At 57.8% G+C, this 23,088-nt stretch overlaps 1 protein-coding gene across 4 annotated transcripts in view; it reads left to right on the top strand.

Moving 5' to 3' along the window:
- RPTOR (regulatory associated protein of MTOR complex 1) overlaps positions 1-23,088 on the top strand; it is a 280,347-nt gene that overhangs the window by 188,079 nt on the left and 69,180 nt on the right. For all 4 annotated transcript variants that reach the window (XM_047757543.1, XM_047757542.1, XM_047757544.1 and 1 more), the window contains 4 exons: positions 16,193-16,293; positions 16,960-17,104; positions 21,581-21,656; positions 22,500-22,601. In XM_047757543.1, the coding sequence (XP_047613499.1) occupies positions 16,193-16,293; positions 16,960-17,104; positions 21,581-21,656; positions 22,500-22,601 (424 nt within the window). The remainder of the gene's footprint in view (positions 1-16,192; positions 16,294-16,959; positions 17,105-21,580; positions 21,657-22,499; positions 22,602-23,088) is intronic.

Here is a 23,088-nt window from a genome sequence, read left to right as displayed (position 1 = left end):
GCTATCAAGCTGGAATTGTACACATGTATTACATTTGAAAGGAAAACTATCGAAAGATACCAGGCTTGATTTTAAAACTACCCTTCTTTCCAACATAAATATATTATATCGGCTGAAAATCAGTAATTCATTAATGCCTGCCAGTCACTGATAAGATGAGTAATGAGCCACTGGAAGCTAATTTAGAAATGAAGTGGGAGAGACCAACCCCCGAGAGCCTGCGCCGTGGAGAGAGTGTGAGTCATTGGCGGAAGCGTGGGGACGCTGTAATGGCCCAGAGCAACGGATCCTCCAGGCCGCGAGCTGGCATCCGTCAGCCTGGCCACCCGGCTTTGCTGCCTGGTGCTCCGCTCCCGCTCCGGCCAGAAGGGAGGGCGAGGGTGGGCACCTCCTCCACGGCCCCCTATCATCCTGGGCAGCCAGCCTGGAGGAGGCTCCCCCTGCGGCTGTGGATGAGCTGCCCGGGGAGCATAAGGCCCTCAAGGGCTCTGCAGGCACAGAGGGACCGGGTGCCCCTCTAGTCATCCAGACAGAGGGGTGTTTCAGCATCTGCGGCACTAATTTCATCTCCCGGCACCCGTGCCCTTGCTCAGCGCCCTCTTGTGTCTGCCAGGCTCTAGTGGATGCCGAGTCTGTGGATTCGGGGTGCAGGGCTCTAATGGATGCCGAGTCCGTGGATTCAGGGTGGGGATGGCAGTGCAGGCAGCTTCTCTTCATGGCAGGTGGCTGTTGTCTTCATGGAAAGAGATGTCTCCCGAGGCTTGCTGGTGCCCCCTCGGCCTCGTATCCCAGGCACGTGACAGGGGAGGTGAGGCTAAGTCAGTGCCTTCGCCCCTTTCCGTCCCTGTCGAAGCAGGCACTCTGTCCTCTTTCTTTTTTTTTTTTTTTTTTTATTTTCCCACTGTACAGCAAGGGGGTCAGGTTATTGCCCTCTTTCTTAGTCTCCTCCTCGGTCACCTTGCTGTGAGAGCTTGTCCAAGGCCAGCTCTGCAACACCGTCCCCTCCCTCGAGGCACCGGTGCTGTTGCACTGGGCAGGGGGTGGGCTAGGTGCCAGAAGCAGTGGTCCCTAGACCTGCCCCCCGTGCAGACCCTGAGCCCCCCGTCCCCCGTGCTGGCGTCCTCTCCATCTCAAACCCTGGAAACCAGGACGAGAGGAAGTTGAGTGACTTGCTCAGAGTCACTCTTTTTTTTTTGTCTTTTTTTTTGTCTTTTTGCCATTTCTTGGGCCACTCCCGTGGCATATGGAGGTTCCCAGGCTAGGGGTCCAATCGCAGCTGCAGCCACCGGCCTACGCCAGAGCCACAGCAACGCAGGATCCGAGCCGCATCTGCAACCTACACCACAGCTCACGGCAACACCGGATCGTTAACCCACTGAGCAAGGGCAGGGACCGAACCCGCAGCCTCATGGTTCCTAGTCGGATTCGTTAACCACTGCGCCATGACGGGAACTCCTCAGAGTCACTCTTAAGCGGCAAAGCCCCATCCACCCTGAGCCAGCACAATCCTGCTGCTCTGTCGACCATGCCGCCTGGTCACTGTGCCCGCTTTGCTTTCCAGAGAAACACCCACCGCCTCTGCTCTGAGCAGGTGGCCTGAACCAGAGGCCAAGGAGTCACGCATGAGACACCGCTTTTGAGAGGGCATCTGTGGACCTAAGCTTAACCGCACCTAGGGACCAAGCAGCTTGCTTGGGCTGTTCATTCATTCGCAAAGGGTTGGTGTGTGCATTTCTGCCCCGGGCCCTGGCCGGTGACAGGACACCCTCGTTGACCTAGATTCTTTTTTTTTTTTTTTTTTTTTTTTTTGCTATTTCTTGGGCCGCTCCCGTGGCTTATGGAGGTTCCCAGGCTAGGGGTTGAATCGGAGCTGTAGCCACCGGCCTACACCACAGCCACAGCAATGCAGGATCCAAGCCGCGTCTGCGACCTACACCACAGCTCATGGCAACGCCGGATCGTTAACCCACTGAGCAAGGGCAGGGACTGAACCCGCAACCTCATGGTTCCTAGTCGGATTCATTGGTTCCTAGTCGGATTTGTTAACCACTGCGCCACAACGGGAACTCCTAGATTCATTTCTGATTTAATTTGCTTTAGAACTTGTGGGGGCTTTATAACAAGTAAATGGGAGCAGCTATTCTTTTCTGAGCCCTGAACCTGCACCAGGTTTTGTGCTGCCTTGTGATGTGTTCATTTATTTTATGTTCTGAGCTCCTATGGGGTTGGGGGGACAGAGGACCTGACTCAGGGCGGTGTCTCAGGGAAGTTAGGTAACCTGCCCAAAGTCACACATCAAGAAGTGGCAGCGCCTGGAGGATCACAGCCAGGTCTCTTCAATTCCATTCCTTTTTTAACGCATAAACTGAAGGATCTCTTATTCTGCAAGTTCGCCCGTGGATATGGAGAGGGAGGAAGTGTTCATTTGGGTTGAGGACATATCAGGAAAGGTCTTAGGAGGGAGGTGATGTGAGTTTTATGGGTCTGCATGTCTGGTCTCCAAGGGCAGATGAGGTGTGGCTGCGGAGAGATGGGGGGCTCTTGAAGGTGTGGGAGGGGGACGGGTCAGTGTGCTGGGGGACCGGCTCCCTGGGAGGAGGGGGAGTTCACGTCTGTTCCCTGCAGCCCTGCCAGGAAGACCTCAGGAGAATTATCCCAGAAAATCAAGAACAGCAGGCCCAACCTGATGGTCTTTGGGAACCGTTGTTTCTGCAGTGTTTTCATAAATTCACAGGAAGAGACAGGTTCCGGCAAGCCTCGGACAGCACTGCTCAGCACAGGGCATGGAGCGACCCCACATTCCGGGCCCTTCTGTTAAACACCTGGAGGCGGTGCCTCCGGGTCTCCTGCCGAGGAGGCATTGCAGCCTCCACCTTCCGCTCACGACTCCTCTCCGCCGCTTCCTAAACCGGCTTCTCCAGAAGGGGCCATGCACCACCGAGGGGGCTCCCCAAGCTTGAATGGACAAATGATGCTTTCCAGGCTCAAATGGACCGGAGCAGGCGTGCTCCCTGAGCTTGAATGCACCAAGGGGGGCTCCCCGGGCTCGAATGGACCAGGGGGGCTCCCTGGGGCTTTTAGAAGCTGCCTTCTCTGGATGTCACAGGCTTTTTAGCAGCTTTTCAGACATCCTCAGGGAGGGTCTGTCTGAAAATCACGCTAGAGTCGAGGATGGCCAGAGAACACCAGCTTTTTCAGGAAGTGCTTAAAAAACACGCCTAGGTTCAGATTCACTTCTGTGCTCTTGAATAAAAAAGAATCTGTCTTCATCGTGTCATAAACATGTTGAAGAAACGCGTTTCCTCTCTTTGATCCCGCGTCTGTCTTTGATTTTCGTTTGCAGCCTCCAGAGGGTCTCGTGCTGCTGTCGGCTGGCCCCGGGGGTGGGCGATGGCTGATCATTCTGCAACAATTCAGTACAGGCTAGATGAGCTCCAGAGTTTACTAGCTCCTGCTCACCACTGAGCTTTGGCAATTGTCACTCCTTTCCCCCAGAATTTCGAGATACATTTTTCTACATTTGCTTCACCGGTAGAGACGGGCAGCTTTCTGTTCTTTCTGTGGGAGCTGTTAAACGCAGAAGGAGAGGGATGTGAGAGAGGCAGCCCTGCACGCGGAAACCATTCGCTGTAGAGGCTCAGTGCAGATTTTTAAAAAATCATTAGGAAACAAGCCGCCTGTGTGGGGTTTGCAGAAGTATCCGTTGGCTATTCGGAGGGAGAATTATGCAGTTTTCTCATCTCTCGCTGTCAAGCCATTTTGATAACCCTGAGCCATGTCCTCCAGGAGAGATTAACAAGAGCTTCGTTCAAGTCTGTGTTTTTTAATCTGCAGGCCATGGTTTATTAGTGGCTGTAAAATCAGTTTGATGAGTCACAGAAGAGGAAAGTGTGGAAAACATACTTGTCTTCCCAGGAACGTGAAGGTTCTCTGGTCCTGTTGTTTGAATGTGTGTATTTATATGTGATTGTTTATGTGTATGTATCAGGTCACCGTGCAAAATGCATCACTCACGAGGAGTTTTGGTCAACAAATCTGAAAGCCTCTTAACGTCCCTTGGGGACCAGGACATCCTGCCTCCCTGACGGCCCCGCCTTGAGGTGTCTGTGCCATTGAGATGTAGCTCTTCTCTTCCTTTGGGTCGTCCCGGTTCGCGGGGATCGTCAGTAAAGAATCGGTAATAAGGAACAGAGAAGGGTGAGGGCTGGAGCCCGGGACACAGCATCTCAGCGGCTCCAAGGAGCCGCTCTGGCGACGCAGGGTTTCAGCACCATTTATATCTGGTCAGAACGACGACCGCACACCAAGCACGACAGGGTGCCTTCCTCCAGGGTTTCGGAGGAGGCAGAGGAGCACACACGCTGTAGGTCCGCCCGCCGTGGCCTCAGAGAGGGGACTTAGCGCGTGGGTGTCCCCGGAAGAGGCGTTTATCCCCACCTGCAAGGGCGCGCGCCTCCAGACGCCGCCTCCTTTGCGCCAGGGCTCCAGGCAGGTGTGCCATGGGAGCAGGCGGCGGACAGGCGGCTCAGGCTCCCGGAGGCTCCGGCCAGGTCACGGGCAGACAGAGAGACGCCTCCACCTCGGCGTGCGCCAGTCTCTCCATCCTCCCCGGCCAAGGTTGGCCCCTGTGCGCCAGCCCACCGCCTGCCCTGGCTCCCTGGCGCTCATCGCCAGCGAAGCGCGTCGCTGCCACGCGCTTCCTCCTCTCTTGTTCAAAATCATTTTGCCGATTTACTGCCGTTTTCCTTGAATTCAAAGCTCGTCGCCGTTTTCCCTGCAAGGTCTGCCCTCGGGAACTGCAGGAGGGGCGATGACCCCTGCCTGGGAGAGTGCGCTGGAATGCTTGCCATGAAGAAGCGTCACGCTTCAGAGCTCCCTCGTGACGCAGTGGCTGAAGGATCCAGCCTTGGCACTGTAGCCGCTCGGGTTGCTGCTGCGGTGCAGGTTCGATCCCCGGCCCAGGAACGTGTGCATAGACTCCCCCGGGCAGGGCAGTAGCGTCGCCATGCGGCCGTTGTTCGGTTTGTGGTTCCAGAGTGTATCGTTTTCATATGTGTACATACTGTGTGCAGGTATATAGACATTTTGTGTATATACGTAAACATAATGGTATACATTTAAGCAGGTATCCTTATATATATATTTCTGTGGTGCTGTATATTTTTAAGGTGCATCTTTTCACAGGATATTGTTGACTTTTGTTCTGTTTTCAACCCAGACTGAAAACTGCTGACTGCAATTGCGTTGCCCAGTCCTTTCATAGTTAGTGATAAAACGGACGTATTTGGGTTTAAAACTACCATCTTATTTGCTTTCCCGCATTTCCCCCCATTTCTTTTTCTTCGACGTCGCTTTTTTCCTCCTGCGCTGCCATCTTTTGTACTGGTTAGCAGAGCTCCCAGTTGGGGCACAGCGGAAACGAATCCGCGTAGGAACCATGTATGAGCCAGCAGTTCGTTCTCTCTCTCTCTCTCTCTCTCTCTCTCTCTCTCTCTCTCTCTCTCTCTCTCTCTCTCTCTCTCTCTCTCTCTCTGTCTCGCCTTCTTTTGGCTCATTAACCGCGGGTGCTTTTCCTACCCTAGAGTGGCTTCTCCAGAGCCAGGGTCTCCAGGCCAGGCAGGACACAGCTGAGGCTTCACGAGCCACCGAAAGTCTCTCTCTCGTGTATTCTTGTTTGTCTTTTGTTACAATCCTTGAAAGTTGTAATGCTCGGTACTCTTGTAGGTCATAAGAAGAATAGGCTGCTGGCTGGATTTGGCCCTTGGGACATAGTTTTGGAGACCCCGGCTCATTAAAGGCTAATGTAAGTTAGGTCTGTTGGCACCTCCCAGGAGATGCAAAGTGCTTAGAGCAGTTAGCTTCTACTCGCTTCCTGAATGGTGTGCCGTGACTTTCCTGTGTTTTAACTCGATAATCATCTCCAGAAACTCTATGGAGTTAGTATTCACTTTGGAGTCCCCGACTGGCCCAGCGGAAATGAATCCGACCGGTACCCATGAGGATGCGGGTTCGCCTCTGGCCTCGCTCAGTGGGTGGGGGATCCGGCGTCGCCGTGCGCTGGGGTGAGGGTCGCATCTTCTGTCGTCTTTCCTTCCTGCCTGCCCCTCCAAGCGTCCTCCTGCGATCGTTTCTCTTTATTCCCTTTAGTGCAGGTTTGCCAGGAAAGAATTCTGGTTTTATTGTGTGAAAATGCTGTCATTTCCCTTCATTTTTACTTTTTTTAAATTTTTTTGCTTTTTAGGGCCACACCTACAACATATGGAAGTTGCTGGGCTAGGGGTCAAATCAGAGGTACGGCTGCCAGCCTACACCACAGCCACAGCAACGCCGGATCCTTAACCCGCTGAGCGAGGCCAGGGATCAAACCTAGTCAGATTCATTTGGGTTAGGAACGCCCCTCCTAAAACTCATATAGTTTTAACTTTTCTGTGTAATTTTGTGATCCATTTCAAGTTAACCTCTACGTGGTGTCCAGAAGGTTCTTTGTATGCCCGTGTCCAGTTGCTCCCGCGCCATCGTGAAGTCTGTTCCCCGTTGAATCACCTCGGTGCCCTTGACAAGAATCGTGTGGCTGTGAAGGTGTAGTCCTGTCGCTTTGTCCCATGACATTGATCTCTGTGTCTGTCCTTCCGCCAGAACCACACTGTCTTGTTCGTTGCAGCTTTATTGTACATCTGTTCCTGTTCAAAATGGTCTTGGCGCTTCGCACTCCCCGCACTTCCGGGTAAACTTTAGACTCAGCTCAGCAGTTTCTGACAAGCCTGTGAGGTTTGTGCCGTGATCGCCCTGGAGGCGTGGGTCCGTTCGAGGCGTCGTCATCCCGAGAGGACTGGTCTCGTGCCCGGCAGCGTGGCGCATCTCCCCAGTTGACGCCTTTTAGGATTTACCTCCGCGGCACTTTCTCGTGTGCTGTTGTTCACTTTTCATTTTAACCCCATGCATTTGGCAGATGCCTCGGGCATCTCAGACTGCGACAGGTGCAGCGTAAGGTGACAAGCTGACATTCTCTGCTGAGAGCGGCGGTCAGAGCCGTTCGGGGTTCCACGGGGAGGCGCTCGGAGGTCGGCGTGTGCGGGCAGGGAGACCGCAGGCCTCTGCCTGGTTCTGATCAGAGCTCTGGCCAGTGAGGTCAGGCCTGGGTGTCCGGAGAGGAGCTTGCGGTCAGCGGCGCACACGGCACGCCCAGGAGGACGTTAACGCCCAGCCGGCAGGGAGGCGGGACCAGATCTTCCTCTTTGCGGCCGACTCGTGCGTGTTTAGGGTCTGGAATTGTAAGTGCTGCTCGGAGGTCACGGAGGCCGCAGCATCTGCTGGACGCTGAGGCGTTTGGCCCATGTCACGGTCTTTATTGAAGAGCCTTTGCGGTTCACTAGGTGCCCTCCCGGCGGTGCTTTCGGGAGGGTCTGTCTGTGATTGGAGGTCACGCTAGGCGCCTGAGCACCTGCTGTGGATCGGCTGTAGGCGCTGCACACCTCATCCCAGCTGAACCCCCAAAGCGATCCTTGCTGGCGTCTTCTAGACGAGGGGCCTTTGCCCAGAGGTGGCAGGGCCTCACAACTGTGAGCAAAACTCCAGAACCAGACCCCGGTCTTTACGGCTCCAGTCCTTAGGTTTTTAACCCTGACCTGCTCCATTCTACCCTTTTCTTGGACTTGGAGCCCTCAGTCTGCTTTAGATTTTTCCTGGTGTTTCCACAGCACTAAGGGTTCACCTACCATAATCTTTATCACGTACCGACTTAGTTGCCGATCCTTTATGGTTTTAGCTGTCTGTATTTTGCAAATGGTCTAATAAATTCCCACTTTTAAATTGTTTAATAATAGCATATAGAAATGCATTTGCTTTTCTATAGTAACTACAGTTGACTGTGCCAAACTCACGAGTTCTGATAGCTGTCTTATCTGTGCGTATAATTATATCATCTGCAAATGAATGAAGTTTTACTTCTTCCTCTCTTATCTTTGTCTTTAATTCCTTTTTCTTGCTTTATTCTACTAGCTAATGCCTCCACTACAAAGTGAAATAGAACTGATGCAACTTGGCGTCCAAGCTGTAATCCTAATTAAGGATCAATTAAGGGGGAAACATTTGTTTTATCTTTTTATCTTTTTTTGGTCTTTTTGCCATTTCTAGGGCCGCTTCCATGGCATATGGAGGTTCCCAGGCTAGGGGTCGAGTCGGAGCTGTAGCCACCGGCCTACGCCAGAGCCACAGCAACGCGGGATCCGAGCTGCATCTGCGACCTACACCACAGCTCACGGCAACGCCGGATCCTTAACCCACTGAGCAAGGCCAGGGATCAAACCTACAACCTCATGGTTCCTAGTCGGGTTCGTCAACCACTGCGCCCCGACGGGAACTCCTATTTTATCTTATCAAGTGTAACGTGAGCTGTGAATTTTCGTAGATGCCCTTTGTCGGGTTGCGGAGGGAGGTTCCCTTCTATATGTAGTTTCCTGAGAGCCTTTATCACAAACAGGCATTGAAATCTGTGTGGCGCTTTTCCTCATCTATTGAGAGACTGATTTTCTCCTTGATCCTGTTAATAAGCCGCATTACCTTATCGACACCCAAAGTTAAACAAACCAACCTCGTGTGTCTGTGACAACCCCTTTGATATCCTGCTGGGTCCAACTTAATAATGTTTTATTAAAAATTTATGTAGGTAGTTCCCTTCGTGGCTCAAAAGAAATGGGTCTGACTAGTATCCATGAAGACGAGGGTTCGATCCCTGGCCTGGCTCAGTGGGTTCAGGATCCAGTGTTGCTGTGAGCTGCGGTGTAGGTCCCAGATGTGGCTCAGATCCCGCATGGCTGTGGCTGTGGTGGAGGCCGGCGGCTGCAGCTCTTATCCGGCCCCTGGCCTGGGAGCCTCCCACATATGCCATGGGTGCAGCCCTAAAAAGCAAAGAGAAAAATAATAACTTACGTACCTGTGTTCTGCGCAGTGGTATTCTCCACCATCCGGTGGGCACAGCCACACCCTCTGACAAGACCTAAACCTTGGCCTTGGGTGGGGCCCCTCCTAATCGCCCCTTCTTTGGGTTTGCTCCCTGAGCCCAAGAGTCGTAGCTGCTCCCTAAAGACATCTCTTCGTCCTTCCTAGGAGTTAGTGATCTCCAAGTTTTAGCTAAAATATTAACCACTGAGTTTTGTCCGTTTAATTTACCGGCATGGCTTTTATCTCCTGACCACGCCCTTATAATACATGTTACCTTAAAAATTATATGCATTTTGGAGTTCCTGTTGTGGCTCAGCAGGAACCAACCCAGCTAGTACCCATGAAGACATGGGTTTGTTCCCTGGCCTCGCTCAGTGGGTTAGGGATTCAGTGTCGCTGTGAGCTGTGGTGTAGGTTGTAGATGCAGCTCAGATCCAGCGTTGCTGTGACTGTGGTGTAGGCCGGCAGCTATAGCTCTTATTCAACCCCCTAGCCTGGAAACCTTAGGCTGTGGGGACGGCCCTTAAAAAAAAAAAGTTATGCATTTTTCCTCCGACCCCTTTTTAAAAGTTCCCTTTTGTCTTGGATTTGGGCAGTTTTATTCTGATGTGCCCGTATGGGCATCCTCTGTATTTGTCCTGCCCTATGGCTGTAGCATTTCTTCAGCCTGAGTGCTGCGGACTGAGTTATGCTCCCCCACACGTGTGTGCTCAAGTCCCAACTCCCAGTGTGGTGATGTCTGGAGCCGAAGGGCATGGGTTGGATGAAGGCGTGAGGGTGGGGCCGCTCGGGGCTTGGTGCCCTTGTTAGAAGAGGGCGCTGCCCGCTCGCTCCCTCCTGCCGCCCCAGACACCGGGAGGGCCCCGATCCCGGGCTTCTGTCGCCAGCACTGAGAGAGCAGACGTCCGAGGATGGTCTGTGACAACAGCCCGTGCCCACGAAGACGCTCTGCTCTGAGGTCTTTCATCGGTTCTGGAAAATTCTCATCCACTGTTTTCTTGAGTTTTGCTTCTATTTTCCATTTGTGCTCTTCTCTCTCTCTTTGGGACCCCAATTTGTGCATCTAAGATCTTTTCACAGTTTCTCAGGTGCTTTCTCTCATGTCCCGACCTCTTGTCTCTTTCTGCTTAATTGTGAATTGCGAGTGTTTTTTTCTTTTTTTCTTTTCTTTTTTTTTTCTTTTTTTTTTCTTTTTGGCCTTTTCTAGGGCCGCACTCGCGGCACATGGAGGTTCCCAGGCTAGGGGTCGAATCGGAGCTGTAGCCGCCACCCTAACCACAACCACAGCCACAGCCACAGCAATGCCAGATCCGAGCTGTGTCTGTGACCTACACCGCAGCTCATGGCAACGCTGGATCGTTAACCCACTGAGTGAGGCCAGGGATCGAACCGGCAACCTCATGGTTCCTAGTCGGATTCGTGAACCACTGCGCCACGACGGGAACTCTTTGAGTGTTTTTTCTGAGCCGTCTTCCCTTGCTCTCTTCACTCTTGTCAGATCTGGTGTTGAGCCCACCTACTGAGTTCTAAGTTAATAGACTGTATTTCGAAGTTTTTGAGGTTCTGGAATGTCCGGAGTTTATGTTACAGTTTCCGGTTCTCAGCCAGAGGTTTCCACCCTTTCAGTTCCATGAGCCCATGAAGGGCTGCGGTGGTGAGGTCGGGTCTGGCGTTGCCATTGTCCGAATCCTCGGTCCTCCTCCGTCTCTTGCAGGTCGTTTGCCTCGATTGCTGGCGTCAGGTGCCTGCTCGGGGGCGGTGAGCGGCGTGGTTGATTCGCAGTGTGAGTGTCAGGAGTACAGCAGCGGCTCACCGCCATCGCAGGCTATAGTCCATGTGCAGTGTCTTTAATGGAAAGGGGGATTGGGCAGAGATCGGGGTGATGCGAGGCTGAGCGACGTCTAGTTCGCCCTTCGCGCCCTGCTCCAGCCTCGGGGTCTCACCAGAGCGCCATCACCTCCGGTTTGGCCTCCGGCTCTGTGCGTGAGTCCACAGGCTCCTGCTTTAGAAATTGCCAGATGCCTCCAGGAGGAAGAGCCCAAATGCCCACTCAAGCCTTGGGCTTCCCTCGCTCAAGTTTTGGCCCCAAAATTCCCCACAGCCCTGCCAGCACCCCATCCTGGAAAAGCATCACACACCCACACAGCCTTGCTCGTTCCCGGGGGAGAGCAGCCTGAGCCGCCTTTCTGCCGCTGCCCGGAGGGAACCTGTGACCTCGTCTCAACCCGCAGAGGGGAGCCGCACCGCACGCCCCCGCCTCGCCGTGCTTATTCAGGGCCCGGCTGACGCAGCTCGAGGATCGCATGGTGGGGGCCCCCGGGGGAGGGCTGAGAGCCAAGTGCAGCGTCCGTGGCTTCCTGCATTTGAACAGGCGAAGCGCCACTGCAGCCAGGCGCGCACCTGCCCCCAGACACAGTCCTGCAGCCCGGGCGCAGGGGGCGTCACGCTGTGCACACTGCGGGTTCCAGGCTCCCTCGGACGGATCAGTGACCATGGCTCAAGGTCTGAGGAGGGCTAGAAAAAAGGCACCGTGTGGTAGGACCCAGACGGTGTGCGGAGCGTCCCTTTGTACGGCTTTAAGGAGAGAGAGAGACTGGGGGCGGGAACCAGGGCACCGTGGCCTGGTCTGTTCAGCAGCATGTCAGCCTATGAGGAGATAACGGCGCGACGTGCACTGGCTCGAGCAGGCGACCCCGCCTTAATTTACGTCACACAGCTTTCTCCTCCCGCCCAGCGGAACTTTGACATGGATTGAGATTGTGTGTTTGTTGTGGCTGTGTGTGCACATCTGGCTTCGTGCAGCCTGACCTGATTGAGGAGAGGGACCTGCACCTGGGACCTGGGCTCGGGTGTCCGGCTTTGTCTCACCACATGTCCAGCCAGTGTGCACTGACGTGGCTATTCAAAAGAAGTACTTTAAAAACGAATTGCTAGGTCTAGCCCCCTGTTTTCTTCGTCACGACACATTTCTTTTTATTTTTGGCTTTGGCTGTGCCCAAAGTATAGCAAAGTTCCTGGGCCAGGGATCGAACCTGAGCCACAGCAGAGACCTGAGCCGCTGCCTTTACAGTGCCGGGTCCTTGACCCACTGTGCCACAGAAGACATCCACGAGGCCTTTCTTTGCATTAAATAAATGAACTGGCCCAGGCTTCTCTGCACCGTCATTCTCATAAAGCCGTTTAAAGCAGACACAGCAAAGGTGCACCCTGCTTTATTTGAAATGAGTATGAGGGAGTTCCCATTGTAGCTCGGCAGGTTGCAAACCTGATGCAGGTTCAATCCCTGGCCTCGCTCAGAGTTAAGGACCCGGCGTTGCCGTGAGCTGTGGTCTAGGTTGCAGGCGGATACCGTGTTGCTGTGGCTGTGGTGTAGGCCGGCAGCCGCAGCTCCAATTGGACCCCTAGCCTGGGAACTTCCATGTGCTGCAGGTGCGGCCCTAAAAAGGAAGGAAAAGAAAAGAAAGAAATGAATATGAAATTATATAAATTCAACAAATTATGCGGTTTTCAGATATTTTCCCTTTTTTGAGAAAACTTGCTTAGCCTCCCTCTTCTTAAAAGTTTCGTTTTTCCTTGTTATGCAAGTAGTGTGTTTCGGCATAGCCGTGCTGTTAAATACGCGTGAGCAAGAGGAATGGGAATCATCCGTAACCCCCACGAGGCTGCTGACGATCATCCGACTCCTTTGGTGCGGCCCCCCCCAGACTTGTTTCCTACGGTGCTGGTGGATGTTTTGAACGAAAATGTGGCCCCTCTCTACACACCGTTATTTCAGCGCATTTAAAATTGAGCTGGTGCCTGGCGGTGTCGGGAGGGTGGCCTGCTGGGTCTTAGATGCTGAGATGTGGGTGATCACTGGAGTATTTTTGGTGGGTTCGTATCGTTTTCTTGGAAAGCCAAGTCTTTCCCTGAACACTTTCCTTGCGCAGAGCTGCGAGCCTCAGTGGGACTGCCTCATCAAAAATGTATGGAGCCCCTGTTGGGCAGCAGGCGCTCTGCACTGAGCGACGGCTTGGCCGAGGAAGAGCACGAGCCGCTTTCTAGGCGCCCTGAGCCTTGTGGCAGACGAGTCCTGGGGGGCCTCAGAGCCAAACCTGAAGCCTGGGGGGGCCCGGGAGTGTCCTAAGAGGAGGTGGAACATGAGGGCTGCTCTGTGCTCCCTGAGCCAGGGCACGTGGGCCACCCGAGGTGACAGCTCCCTGGAGCAGCCGTGGGAGAGGCGGGAGGCTTAGGGCAGCAGACGGCAGCATCTCCCGAGACGGCCGTGCAGCCAGGGACACGAGGGGACACGGGCTTTCGGGGAGAAGCAGGGGAGGCAGGTGCGGCAGCGCAGCCGGGACCCTGAAAGCCGAGGAGGCCCCGCACCTCCGCTGACCTCACCCCTCCCCACCCTTCTTGAGGGGTCTGGGCAATGTCGCCACAGCACCGCACCAGCCCAGGGAGCAGCTGTGGGTAAATGGGGACGTGACAGGGCAGAGCCGTGGGCTGTGGGGTCTACGAGGAGCCTGATCTATGCCAGGAGAGCCAGTCGTTGCCGTGGGGATGTATCGCCTGGCTGCACGGATAATTATCACGCGTGGAGCAGCAGTGGGTAAATAAGAGTTCGGAAGTCCGGGGCCGGCGGGGTGCAGAGCAGAGGCTGCTGTGGTCGGGGCGCCTGCTCGGGCTTCACTTGTGAAGGCCGAGCCCATAGGGTCCCAGGGGGCAGGGAGCTGTTTCAGGCAGTTTGTTTTTGTCATGCTGCGAGGTAATGGCCCTGAGCAGAGGGAGCTAGTTTCAAAGTTTAATGGGTCGAGTCAGGCAGTAAAAGATGGTTTTGAGGCCATGTGGGAACTTTCTCCCCGACTCTGGGGACAGCGGTGTCCCCCTGCTCCTCGGGCCTCGCGGTGGCCCGTCTGGGGAGGCATGGGAAGCGCGAGCGGGGCCGGGCCCTGCTCTTCTTCGTTCCCGGGGAGGTCTTGGTGAAGTCGCCGTGGCTAAAATGTCGTTGAAGGCACTGCAGCGGCGAGTGGAGACCTCTGAGGATGTTTGAACACAGGCATCCCCGGGCCACCACCCTGCCACTGAGGGTGCCTTCCCAGGCCTGGCCCAGCAGGAGGGCAGTGCGCGAGCTGCCCCTGGGCCAGCGATGGGCTCCCGTGGCAGCGACGAGCATGAGCTCGAGTTTAGACAAGTGGGTCTGAGCCGGAGGCGGCGAGAGGGGCGGGGAAGGCACCTCGCACTGGGTTCTGGTGTGAGATCCGGGTGGCGGCGGGCAGTGCCAAGCTGTCGGTGGGCCGCGCGCATGTCGGGAGGGAAGACGGCCCGGCGGCTGGCTGCGGAGGGGGGACTTCCAGGAGGGCGTGCGTTTCCCACGGGTGTCAGCTGCTTGGCTGCTGCTTCTCCTTGGAAGCGCCATCCATTTTATTTTGGTCCCATTTTGCATATGAGGTCAGCCCGAGTGACTCAGAGCCGAGAAGGCGCCAGAAGTCACCCAGACACGCGCAGCTGGGACCGGAGACCGCGTTTTCTCCTCTCCCAGTTCCAGGATCTGTCCCCGACCCACAGCTGTCACACGGAAGTTAGTCCTTGGTTAATACTGTGGGTTCAGAGTTTGAAAGAACCACTCGGAAGAGGAATGAAAAGGGGGGGTGGGGTGAGAGGCGTTTTAGCAGCAGAATGAGTCCTGTGTTTGAGCCTCTGCTCTGCCTTTCTTCACGGCCTTGTGCCGGGGACCCAGGCAGCCCCCAGAGTGGCTCGGCTTCTGACAGTCCTCGGGACCAGACACAGACGGGAGAGTGGCTTCCGAGGTGCTTAATTCGAAGTGCGGAGGGAGGGAGGTGGGGCTTGCGTCCGCTGTCGTCAGGGTGTGGCACCTGGCGGCCCGGCGCAGGAGACGTGCCCTGGGATGGCTGGTGGGTTGAGTGGTTCCAGTGGCCGCCAGGCCCGTCCGGGGTCGGCCAGGCAGACGGCCCGGCCAGTGGCTTCACGACAGGCTTGGTGAAAGGCACCAGCGCCGTTTTCAGGAGGTCGTGGGAGGAGTCTAGTTTTCCGTCTATCTGCCAGGGGTTGTCACGAGATGAGGATTCTTAAAACCCACTTAAAGGCACAGTGACCCTTCCACCTGGCCAGGAGCGGCCTCTGCTCCCCTGGTGGCACAGTGTCGGCACAGGGGGGCCGTCTCGGGGGAGCCCCTCCCGAGGGCCAGACCCCGAGGAGCCAGCCACCAGCGACATGCTGCGGCCAGGCTTGGCAACAGACCTGGGCAGGCCCTCCTTCGAGAAGGCCGTCCTGTCCCCAGCCGCTGCCGCCCAGGGGCTGGCCTTGTGCAGAGGTGGGGCTTTCCCTCTGGCCGCTGTCCTGCACGTGGTGGGGATGGGGACCGTGCGACAGCTGTCCCGCTTCGACCTAACGCTGCCAAGCGGGCGTTTCCCCGCGCCATGAAAACACTCGTAAACAACGGTTTACCGGCTTGCAGTTACTGCTGTGGTTGTTCCGTAATTAATCATTCACCCTCGTTGGCCACAGAGGTAGTTTCTGACTGTGCGCTGTTAGAAATGAGACACTGCGTGTCTTCGTTTCTGGTTCTGGGTTGACTCCGGGAAGCAGACTCCGTGAGGAAGGGGGACAGACGTCTGTCCTTCCCGAGCCCCGCGCCAGCTGCGCGCCCCGGGCGTCGTGTGCGAGGGGCCGCAAGCGCAGGTCACGGGGAGGGTCGCCCACCCGGTCGTCTCTCGGGGTTTTTCCGAGTTCCTTGCTGCAAGCAGGTGGGGACGTGCTCGCAGCTCCGCTCCCGGGCCCCAGGAAGGGGGGCCACCTCGCCCAGGACCCCGCACCCGTTTACCAGGTGTGGTCTGGACTTGTGTTCATGTGGCGCCGTCAGTGTTCGTGTGGGGACAGGCTCAGGCCACTGAGGAGGTCTGGCCTTTGCCCCCAGCTTCGGAGGCGACCTGTGTGCTCCCGAATAGGAGTGTCTGGACCAGGGTGAGGCTCCGGGCAGGGACCCCCGCCCCCTCCGGCTGGGCAGAGCCCCGTGCCCACTCACACGTGGACGCCCGGGGGCTGCCTCTGTGTCGGGGACGAGGGGCGGGCATGAAGTGAAGGCTGAACGCTGAGACGTGGGCTCAGAAGCACACAGTCTGAAGGTCGTGGGGAGGCAGGGAGGTCCCCCTGGCGTGGCCCCCCATCTGACGTTCTTGTCCCCTGGCCCGTCTCCCCTCCGGCCCTCCCTCTGTTCCCGTGCCTGCGGCTGTGACTGTCTGGTGTTTCCCAGGATTCCCGGACGGCTCAACGACCGGAGGACGCCTCTGGGGGAGCTCAACTGGATCTTCACGGCCATCACCGACACCATCGCCTGGAACGTGCTGCCTCGCGGTGAGGCCGGCGGCAGGCCGGGCGGCCGCGTCAGCGCGGACAGGGCGGCGAGGGCTGCACGGGGCGGGCAGGGCCTGGGGTCGCTGCGAGCTCGAGCGAGGGGGGCTCGGAGAAGCCCCTCCGCCCTTGGTGTTTTGGGCAGATCCGGGGCGCGCGCGTCTCAGTCCTTGCGGCAGCGTGTGTCTCAGAACCAGAGTTACTGCTGCAGGAGGTGTGTGTGTATTTGTTGCCGGTCGGCCCGGGGTATCTCTTCGTATTGAGGATGTGACGCATAGGTCCTGCCAGCAGGAAATGTGCACCTTAGCGGTGATACTTGGAGTGATTTTTTTTTTTTCTTTTTATGGCCACATCGGTGGCATCTGGAGGTTCCCAGGCCAGGGGTCACATCAGAGCTATAGCTGCTGGTCTACACCACAGCCACAGTAATGCGGGATCCGAGCCGTGTCTGCAACCCACACCACAGGTCACAGCAACACTGGATCCTTAACCCACGGAGCGAGGCCAGGGATCGAACCTGCAACCTCATGGTTCCTAGTCGGATTCGTTACCACTGCGTCACGACAGGAGCTCCAGGGGCAATTTTTGATGAAAGTTATCTGTGTGTTTGGCTTCAAATGCTGGACGTGAATCCCTGAAGATGCCTTTTTATCCTTTATCTGCCCTCAGATCTCTTCCAAAAGCTCTTCAGACAGGACCTGCTGGTGGCTAGTCTGTTTCGAAATTTCCTCTTAGCGGAAAGGATCATGAGGTCGTATAACTGCACCCCCGTGAGCAGCCCGCGCCTGCCGCCCACTTACATGCACGCCATGTGGTAAGTGCCTCTCGCCGCACCGGCCGCAGGGTCTTGGAGGAGTGTGGTTTTCCCGCTTCCGCCAGAGTCCCAGTGCGACGGCGTTCCCTGAGCCAAGTGGGACGCGAGGGGGCCTGGGTGGTGGTAACAGGGGAGCCAGATCGTCCCTTGCAGACGTGCGGGTGCCTCCGAGTCCCTCAAGGCTGAGCGGGAGCAGCGCCCCCAGAGGCCCTCCAGCTCTGTGACCCGGGGAGGAGCCACGGACGGGTTTCTGACCCTGCGGGGATTGGCGTCGAGGAAAAAAAGTGCCCTCTGAATTCACCAGGTGTGTCCAGGATGGCCCCAGAGAACTAGAACTGTGGGGCTCCCAGCCGGTTAATTTTCACGCTTTCCCCAAATGCACACGGGTGGGATCCTGTGTTGGTTGTGTTTCCTTCAGAACTGGACTGCTGCTCGGTCCGCCGCTGCTAACGGTGGCAGCGACAGTCACGCTGGAAACTGCCCTGGGTCCAGACGTCGCGTCGAAGGCAGTGCCCTTCCCCCGCTCCCCTGCTTTCCTAACGCGAGCAGCCTGTGAAGCGCGGGCGGTGGCGGAGGGGTGTGTCTCGATCGCATCCATCCGTGGGAGAAGCCGAGACAAATCTTTCAAAGGAGTTTTCTCTTAGATTAGCCCTACAGACCATTTTATGGTGGTTTTTCATGGTCAGATTTATTTTAGATAGTGTTTTTGGTTTTTTTTTAAATGTGTGTGACCACTTTCCCCCGACTCTGGAAACCCAGAGAAACCAAGACGGAGCCGGTAAGCTCACCAGCTCTCATCCGGCCAAGAATCAACGCTCTTCTCTGTGAAATCGGTCAGGAGGCAGCGGCCGGCCCTGCCCCAGGCCGCAGACAGCAGGCAGGTTCAGACCTGCCTCGTCCAGATGCCGTTCCCGAGCCGAGAGAACAGCAGCGGGAGGGCAGTGCTTGCTGCCGAGGAGCCACCGTGTGGCAGGAGGGCAGGCCCAGGGTCCCTCCCTCCACCCAGACGGGACGGAGACGGGAGTTCCCGGGTGGTTCAGCCGGCCAAGGATCCCGCGTCGTGGCTGCGGCGGCTGCGCGTTTGCTCCCTGGACCAGGAACTTCCGCACATGTGGGCGTGGCCGAAAAGGTGGAAAGAAGAAAAAAGCAAAATCTAGAGTGAGGTGGGGGAGGGTTTGAACAGCCTGCCCGACACTCAGGGTGAACAATTGCAAAGACCCGCGTTTCCGGAGGAGGAGGCCTCGGGACACCCTGTCTTCTGGGACTGTCTCCAGAGCCAGCCCGTCCTTGCAGGGTGGCCCGGTGGCGATGCGGGGCAGGCAGCGGGCTGCAGCGCAGAGGCGGGGCCGAAAGGGCACCGGAGGTTGCGCTCACCCGCCCTCGGGTTTGCCAGCTGCCCCTGGGGTCTGAGGCCACGGGGGCGCCGGGCACCACCTGGCTCCTTGCCCAGGAAGCGTGCCGTGGGCTTTGGGCAGAGCTCGTTCCGGTGATGAAACACCCGACAACAATGCCCACAGCTCTCTCTCCCTCGTAATAGACCCACGTTTGAACGTCCCCAGGGAGCCCGCAGCAAGGAAGTCAGAAAGAGCATTTGGAATAAATAATTTACCATCTAGTTACTCTGTTCCCTGGGTGGTGATGGAGAGGGTACATTTTCAGCAGGGGGAGGAAGGGAACAAAGCCTCAGAGAAATTGAGGTTAAAACTCCGCATCACACGCGTTCACACTTGGCTTCAGGCGGGGGCGCCGATGATGAAATGCTCAGGGCCCGGCTCCTGTTTAATTTTTGATGCGAAGCCATCAGGGAGCCGTTCGCCTTGCCTTTCAATTTCAGCAGGTCCTGAAACCTTGCATTTCTCGGCGGTAATAACCTGTGCTTCGAGCCCAGGGCAGGAGCAGGGCAGTCGGAGCCGGGCGTGCTTGGAAGCCGCCCCTCCCGGCCCACTCCTTGGGCACCTGCCATCTCGGGCCCATTTCCTGAAAACCCGAGCTCTCGCCTGGATGGCACGTTTTTCAGGCCGTGATTCATCAGCAGCCCACGGGCTGCTCGGCGCGTGGGGGCGGGAGGCCTGGGTCCCCCTCCCGGCGGCCACAGCGGCTGGTCGCAGGGGCTGTGGGAAGTGCCAGCAGCCCCCGCCGCGGCTCAGGGTCTTGCAGGACTCGCTTTCCCACTGTTCCTGCGTGGGAATCCCAAATTAAGACTCCAGGCTCACTGCGGTTTTACCCTGCAGATGCAGCTGAGTCAAAGCTCAGCACAGAGCCCGTCTGGCTGTTGCAGGGGCTCCCGTGTGACCTCAGGGCTTAATGGGAACGCTGAGGTCCCCAGACTGACCCCTTCCTTCTGTGCAACATCAACAGCCCAGGCCCTGCGCTGGCCCCGCTCACCAGCCTCAGCCCAGGGTTCGAGCCGCCCCGCTGTGCTGGCCGCCGTGTTCACCACTCCGTGTCCGCTGCGTCCTAGGTGTTCTCACTCGTCCTTCCTGCCCCTGTCCTCCTCGGCCTCGAGCAGGGTCCCTTGTCCTCTCCCACTCAGAGGGCCATCCTCTGCCCTGCACAGCCGCTCTGCCTTGCTCCAGCAGCCAGGCGGGAGCCCGCCCCCGACCCCCATCCCCGGCGGTTCCCCCCCCCGACCCTACCGGGTGGGCAGCCCTTGGGAGCCGCCAGGCAGGGCAGGTCTCACTCCACAGGAGCAGGCCACCCAGGGCCTGGAAGGCCTGAAGCAGTGATGGTGGCCCCTCGGGGCAGCTGGGCCCCGGGGAGCTCGGTCCGGGACAGCCCAGCCAGGCCCTCAGAGACCCACAGGGCCATCTGTCGGGGGTTAGAATCCTGTCTGCCTCGTGGCCTTGAGGAGTCTGTGCTGGAAGCGGGCCCATAGGCCTCTTTGCAGAAGGCGCGGCTGCAGCTGCCCAGGCGCTGCCCACTGCACCTCCCCCGGCTGGTGCGCGCCTTCTTCCTCAACTCCTCAAGTCGAAACTTTTTATTTGATTAAGGTCAAGGCATATCTGTAGAGCTTAATTGCAGTAGCGGACTTCGCTTCTGCCTTAAGACAGTCAGTTTCTCCCGCATCCCTGCTGCGTGACCATTTGGCTGCAGTCTGGGCGCTTACGGAGCATGTGGGAGCTGTTCATCGTCCTCCTTTGAGGCGCTTTTGATGATCGGCTGATTGCCTCTTAATTAGACTGGGGGGGGAGGGCATGCCTGTGCAGAGGGGCCAGTCGGGGGAAAAATGAAATATATTCCACGTGTTTGAACGATGGAAAAGCATTCTCGAGTCTTTTGTTCATCTCACATTTTTACTGGATGCGTGTTCAGTTTCATTCTTCTTTTCATCCTTCATGACAGCTCCAGGGGAAGACGCCTCCTGCACAGACGGGCGGCTGGTGGTCTCACTGAACCGACCCTGGGCGCCACCAGGGTGTCAGGAACTGGCGCTGGGAGGAGAGACTGCAGCCCAGACACTAACTTTTTTTTTTTTTGTCTTTTTGTCTTTTCTAGGGCCGCTCCTGCGGCATATGGAGGTTCCCAGGCTAGGGGTCGAATTGGAGCTGCAGCCGCCGGCCTGCGCCAGAGCCACAGCAACGTGGGATCCGAGCCGCGTCTGCAACCCACACCACAGCTCACGGCAACGCCAGATCCTTAACCCCCTGAGCAAGGGCAGGGATCGAACCCGCAATCTTATGGTTCCTAGTCGGATTCGTTAACCACTGCGCCATGACGTGAACTCCATCAGACACTAACCTCTTGCTCTGACCGTCGCTTGGTTTCCACGAGGAGCACGTTTCTAAAGGGAAGGGGAGCGAGAGCGAGGGAAGCGTCCTGTCCTTGAGGCTCGGCCCTGGGTCTGTGGCCACAGAGGAGGTGAGGGACCGGGGGCCGCTTTAGAATCAACATGGGATGTCGTCTCGGGAAACGGCCGCCCTCTGCACGCGTCCGTCGATGTCGGCCACTGGCCACGGTCACAGGACCCTGCGCAGGAGACGGGATCATGAGCCCGTCTCAGGCCCTGGGGAGGGGACCCCACGAGCGCCAGACCCTGGAGCCCGTCGGCCCAGCCCCATGTTGCAGAGGCTGCCAAGCCCGCAGGAAGTCAGGGAGGAGACCGAGCTCCCACCTCCCCAGCACACGGCAGGGCCCGTCTCGTCCCCAGTGGTTTGCGTTGGGCACAGGTGCCAATGCCCGGGGAAAGGGCTGGGGGGTGGTCCTGGCTGTGGGCGCACGAGGCCGCCCCCTCCCGGCCCCGCCTGGGCCACCTCTGGGAGGCACCACAGTCCGGCCACTGGTGCCCCAGCTGCTGTCAGTGCAGCAGGCCAGGGGCCCTCATGTTGGGACGGAAACTGCATTAGGAAGTGGACAAGTCCCTTTGTTTTTCCTGAGCTTTTTCTCCTTTTAATTAGAAATGATGTCACAGGCCCAGTGGCTGGAGAGTGCGGCGAGCGGTCACTGATGCTGTGTGGGCCCCATCTGCTCTCTCCGCAGGCAAGCCTGGGACCTGGCCGTGGACATCTGTCTCTCGCAGCTGCCCACCATCATCGAGGAAGGCACGGCGTTCCGGGTGAGTCCTGCCAGGGCGTCCGGCCTGGCCCGCTGCGGCGGTCGCTTCTCTGGCCGCCTGGTCTGCAGAGCCCTCGGCTGGGGGGTCAGCGCTGGCCCTGGCCCCCCTGGGAAGAGACGCATGGGCCGGGAGCTGAAACGGCGCGCCCACAGGGGCTGACGTTAGATGTGGAGACAGCTCTGGAAACCCGCTTCTCTGTTGCTGTGGTGGGTCCGCTGTCTTCAGTGCGTGTTCCCCGGTCCCCAGCCCAGCCCTGGGGGGCGCCAGCAGGGCCTTCACTTGGCTCTCGCCCCCGTGACCCTAAGCCTGTGGAAGGGACGGGTCTCCGTGGGGAACAGCGCTGGCCTCTGCCCCTCACGCTCCGCCTCTGCAGGCACAAGGCCTGTCGCCACAGACACCTGTTGGGGAACCTCCTCGGGTGAAGTCACTCGGGCCCCGCGTGCTCACCCTCCCCCCAGGGCAGGCCTCCTCTCGGGGGTCTTGAACCTCACCTCGGAGTAACCTCTGCACATTGTGACGGGGGGGGGGGGTTGCCTGGTGTAGACCACGCACGAGCAGTTTTATTCGGCTCTCGCTCTTTGAGAAGCAGAGCGCGGGCGCAGGAGATCGCAGGCCTCACGAATGAATGTGCGGCCTGACAAGTTTCCCTGCGCTGAGCTCATCGCTCTCGAAGCCAGCAGCCGCTTCCCGGGGTTGAGGCTGCTCCCCGGAGCTAACCTTTCCCAACCAGGCCTGTCCACGCAGCCTGCCGGCACTGCCAGACAAGCTGCCCTGGTCCGAGCACAGGCAAAAGGCAGAGCTGGGCGAGGACGCGGCTCTGACGGAGCCTCTGCTTTCCCACAGCACAGCCCCTTCTTTGCCGAGCAGCTGACCGCCTTCCAGGTGTGGCTCACCATGGGCGTGGAGAATAGGAACCCACCTGAGCAGCTTCCCATCGTTTTGCAGGTGAGCTCTCCAGGCCAGCCAGGTCGGCCCGGGGCAGGGGCTGCAGCCCCGCAGCCTCAGGGACCAGCCCTCCCAGCGCCCTGAGCAGCACCCTGGCCTCGGGCCGTCAGCCACCCTCCCTGCCTGGTGCTGCAGACAGCGCTCTCCGATCGGCCCTCAGCACCCGCGCCCCTTCTCTTTGAGAGGACACAGGGTGCAAGTCCAGCCCCAGAGAAAAGGGGGGCAACAAATCACACACACCGGTGGGGGGCGCCCGCCGGCCCCTGTGGGTCGTTGAGGGGTGGGAGGCTATTCCCAGGGGGGCCGCAGCTGCGGTTGCGGTGGGCTGTCGAGCTCCCTGGCCATGCGGGGTCCGGTCGGGCTTCAGGTCCACGAATGGGCTGCGAGGTGAGTCATGTGGGCCTTGCTCGGCTGTGGTTTCGGCGGATGAGATGGGTCGGCAGCCTGGCGGAGGTCCCCGCAGGTGGGGTGATGAGGCAGTTTTCGC

The sequence above is a fragment of the Phacochoerus africanus genome, chromosome 14 (assembly GCF_016906955.1).
Source record: "Phacochoerus africanus isolate WHEZ1 chromosome 14, ROS_Pafr_v1, whole genome shotgun sequence".
Taxonomy (NCBI): Eukaryota; Metazoa; Chordata; class Mammalia; order Artiodactyla; family Suidae; genus Phacochoerus; species Phacochoerus africanus.
The sequence above is the reverse complement of the archived record's forward strand: the minus strand, read 5'-3'. Positions and strand labels throughout refer to the sequence as shown.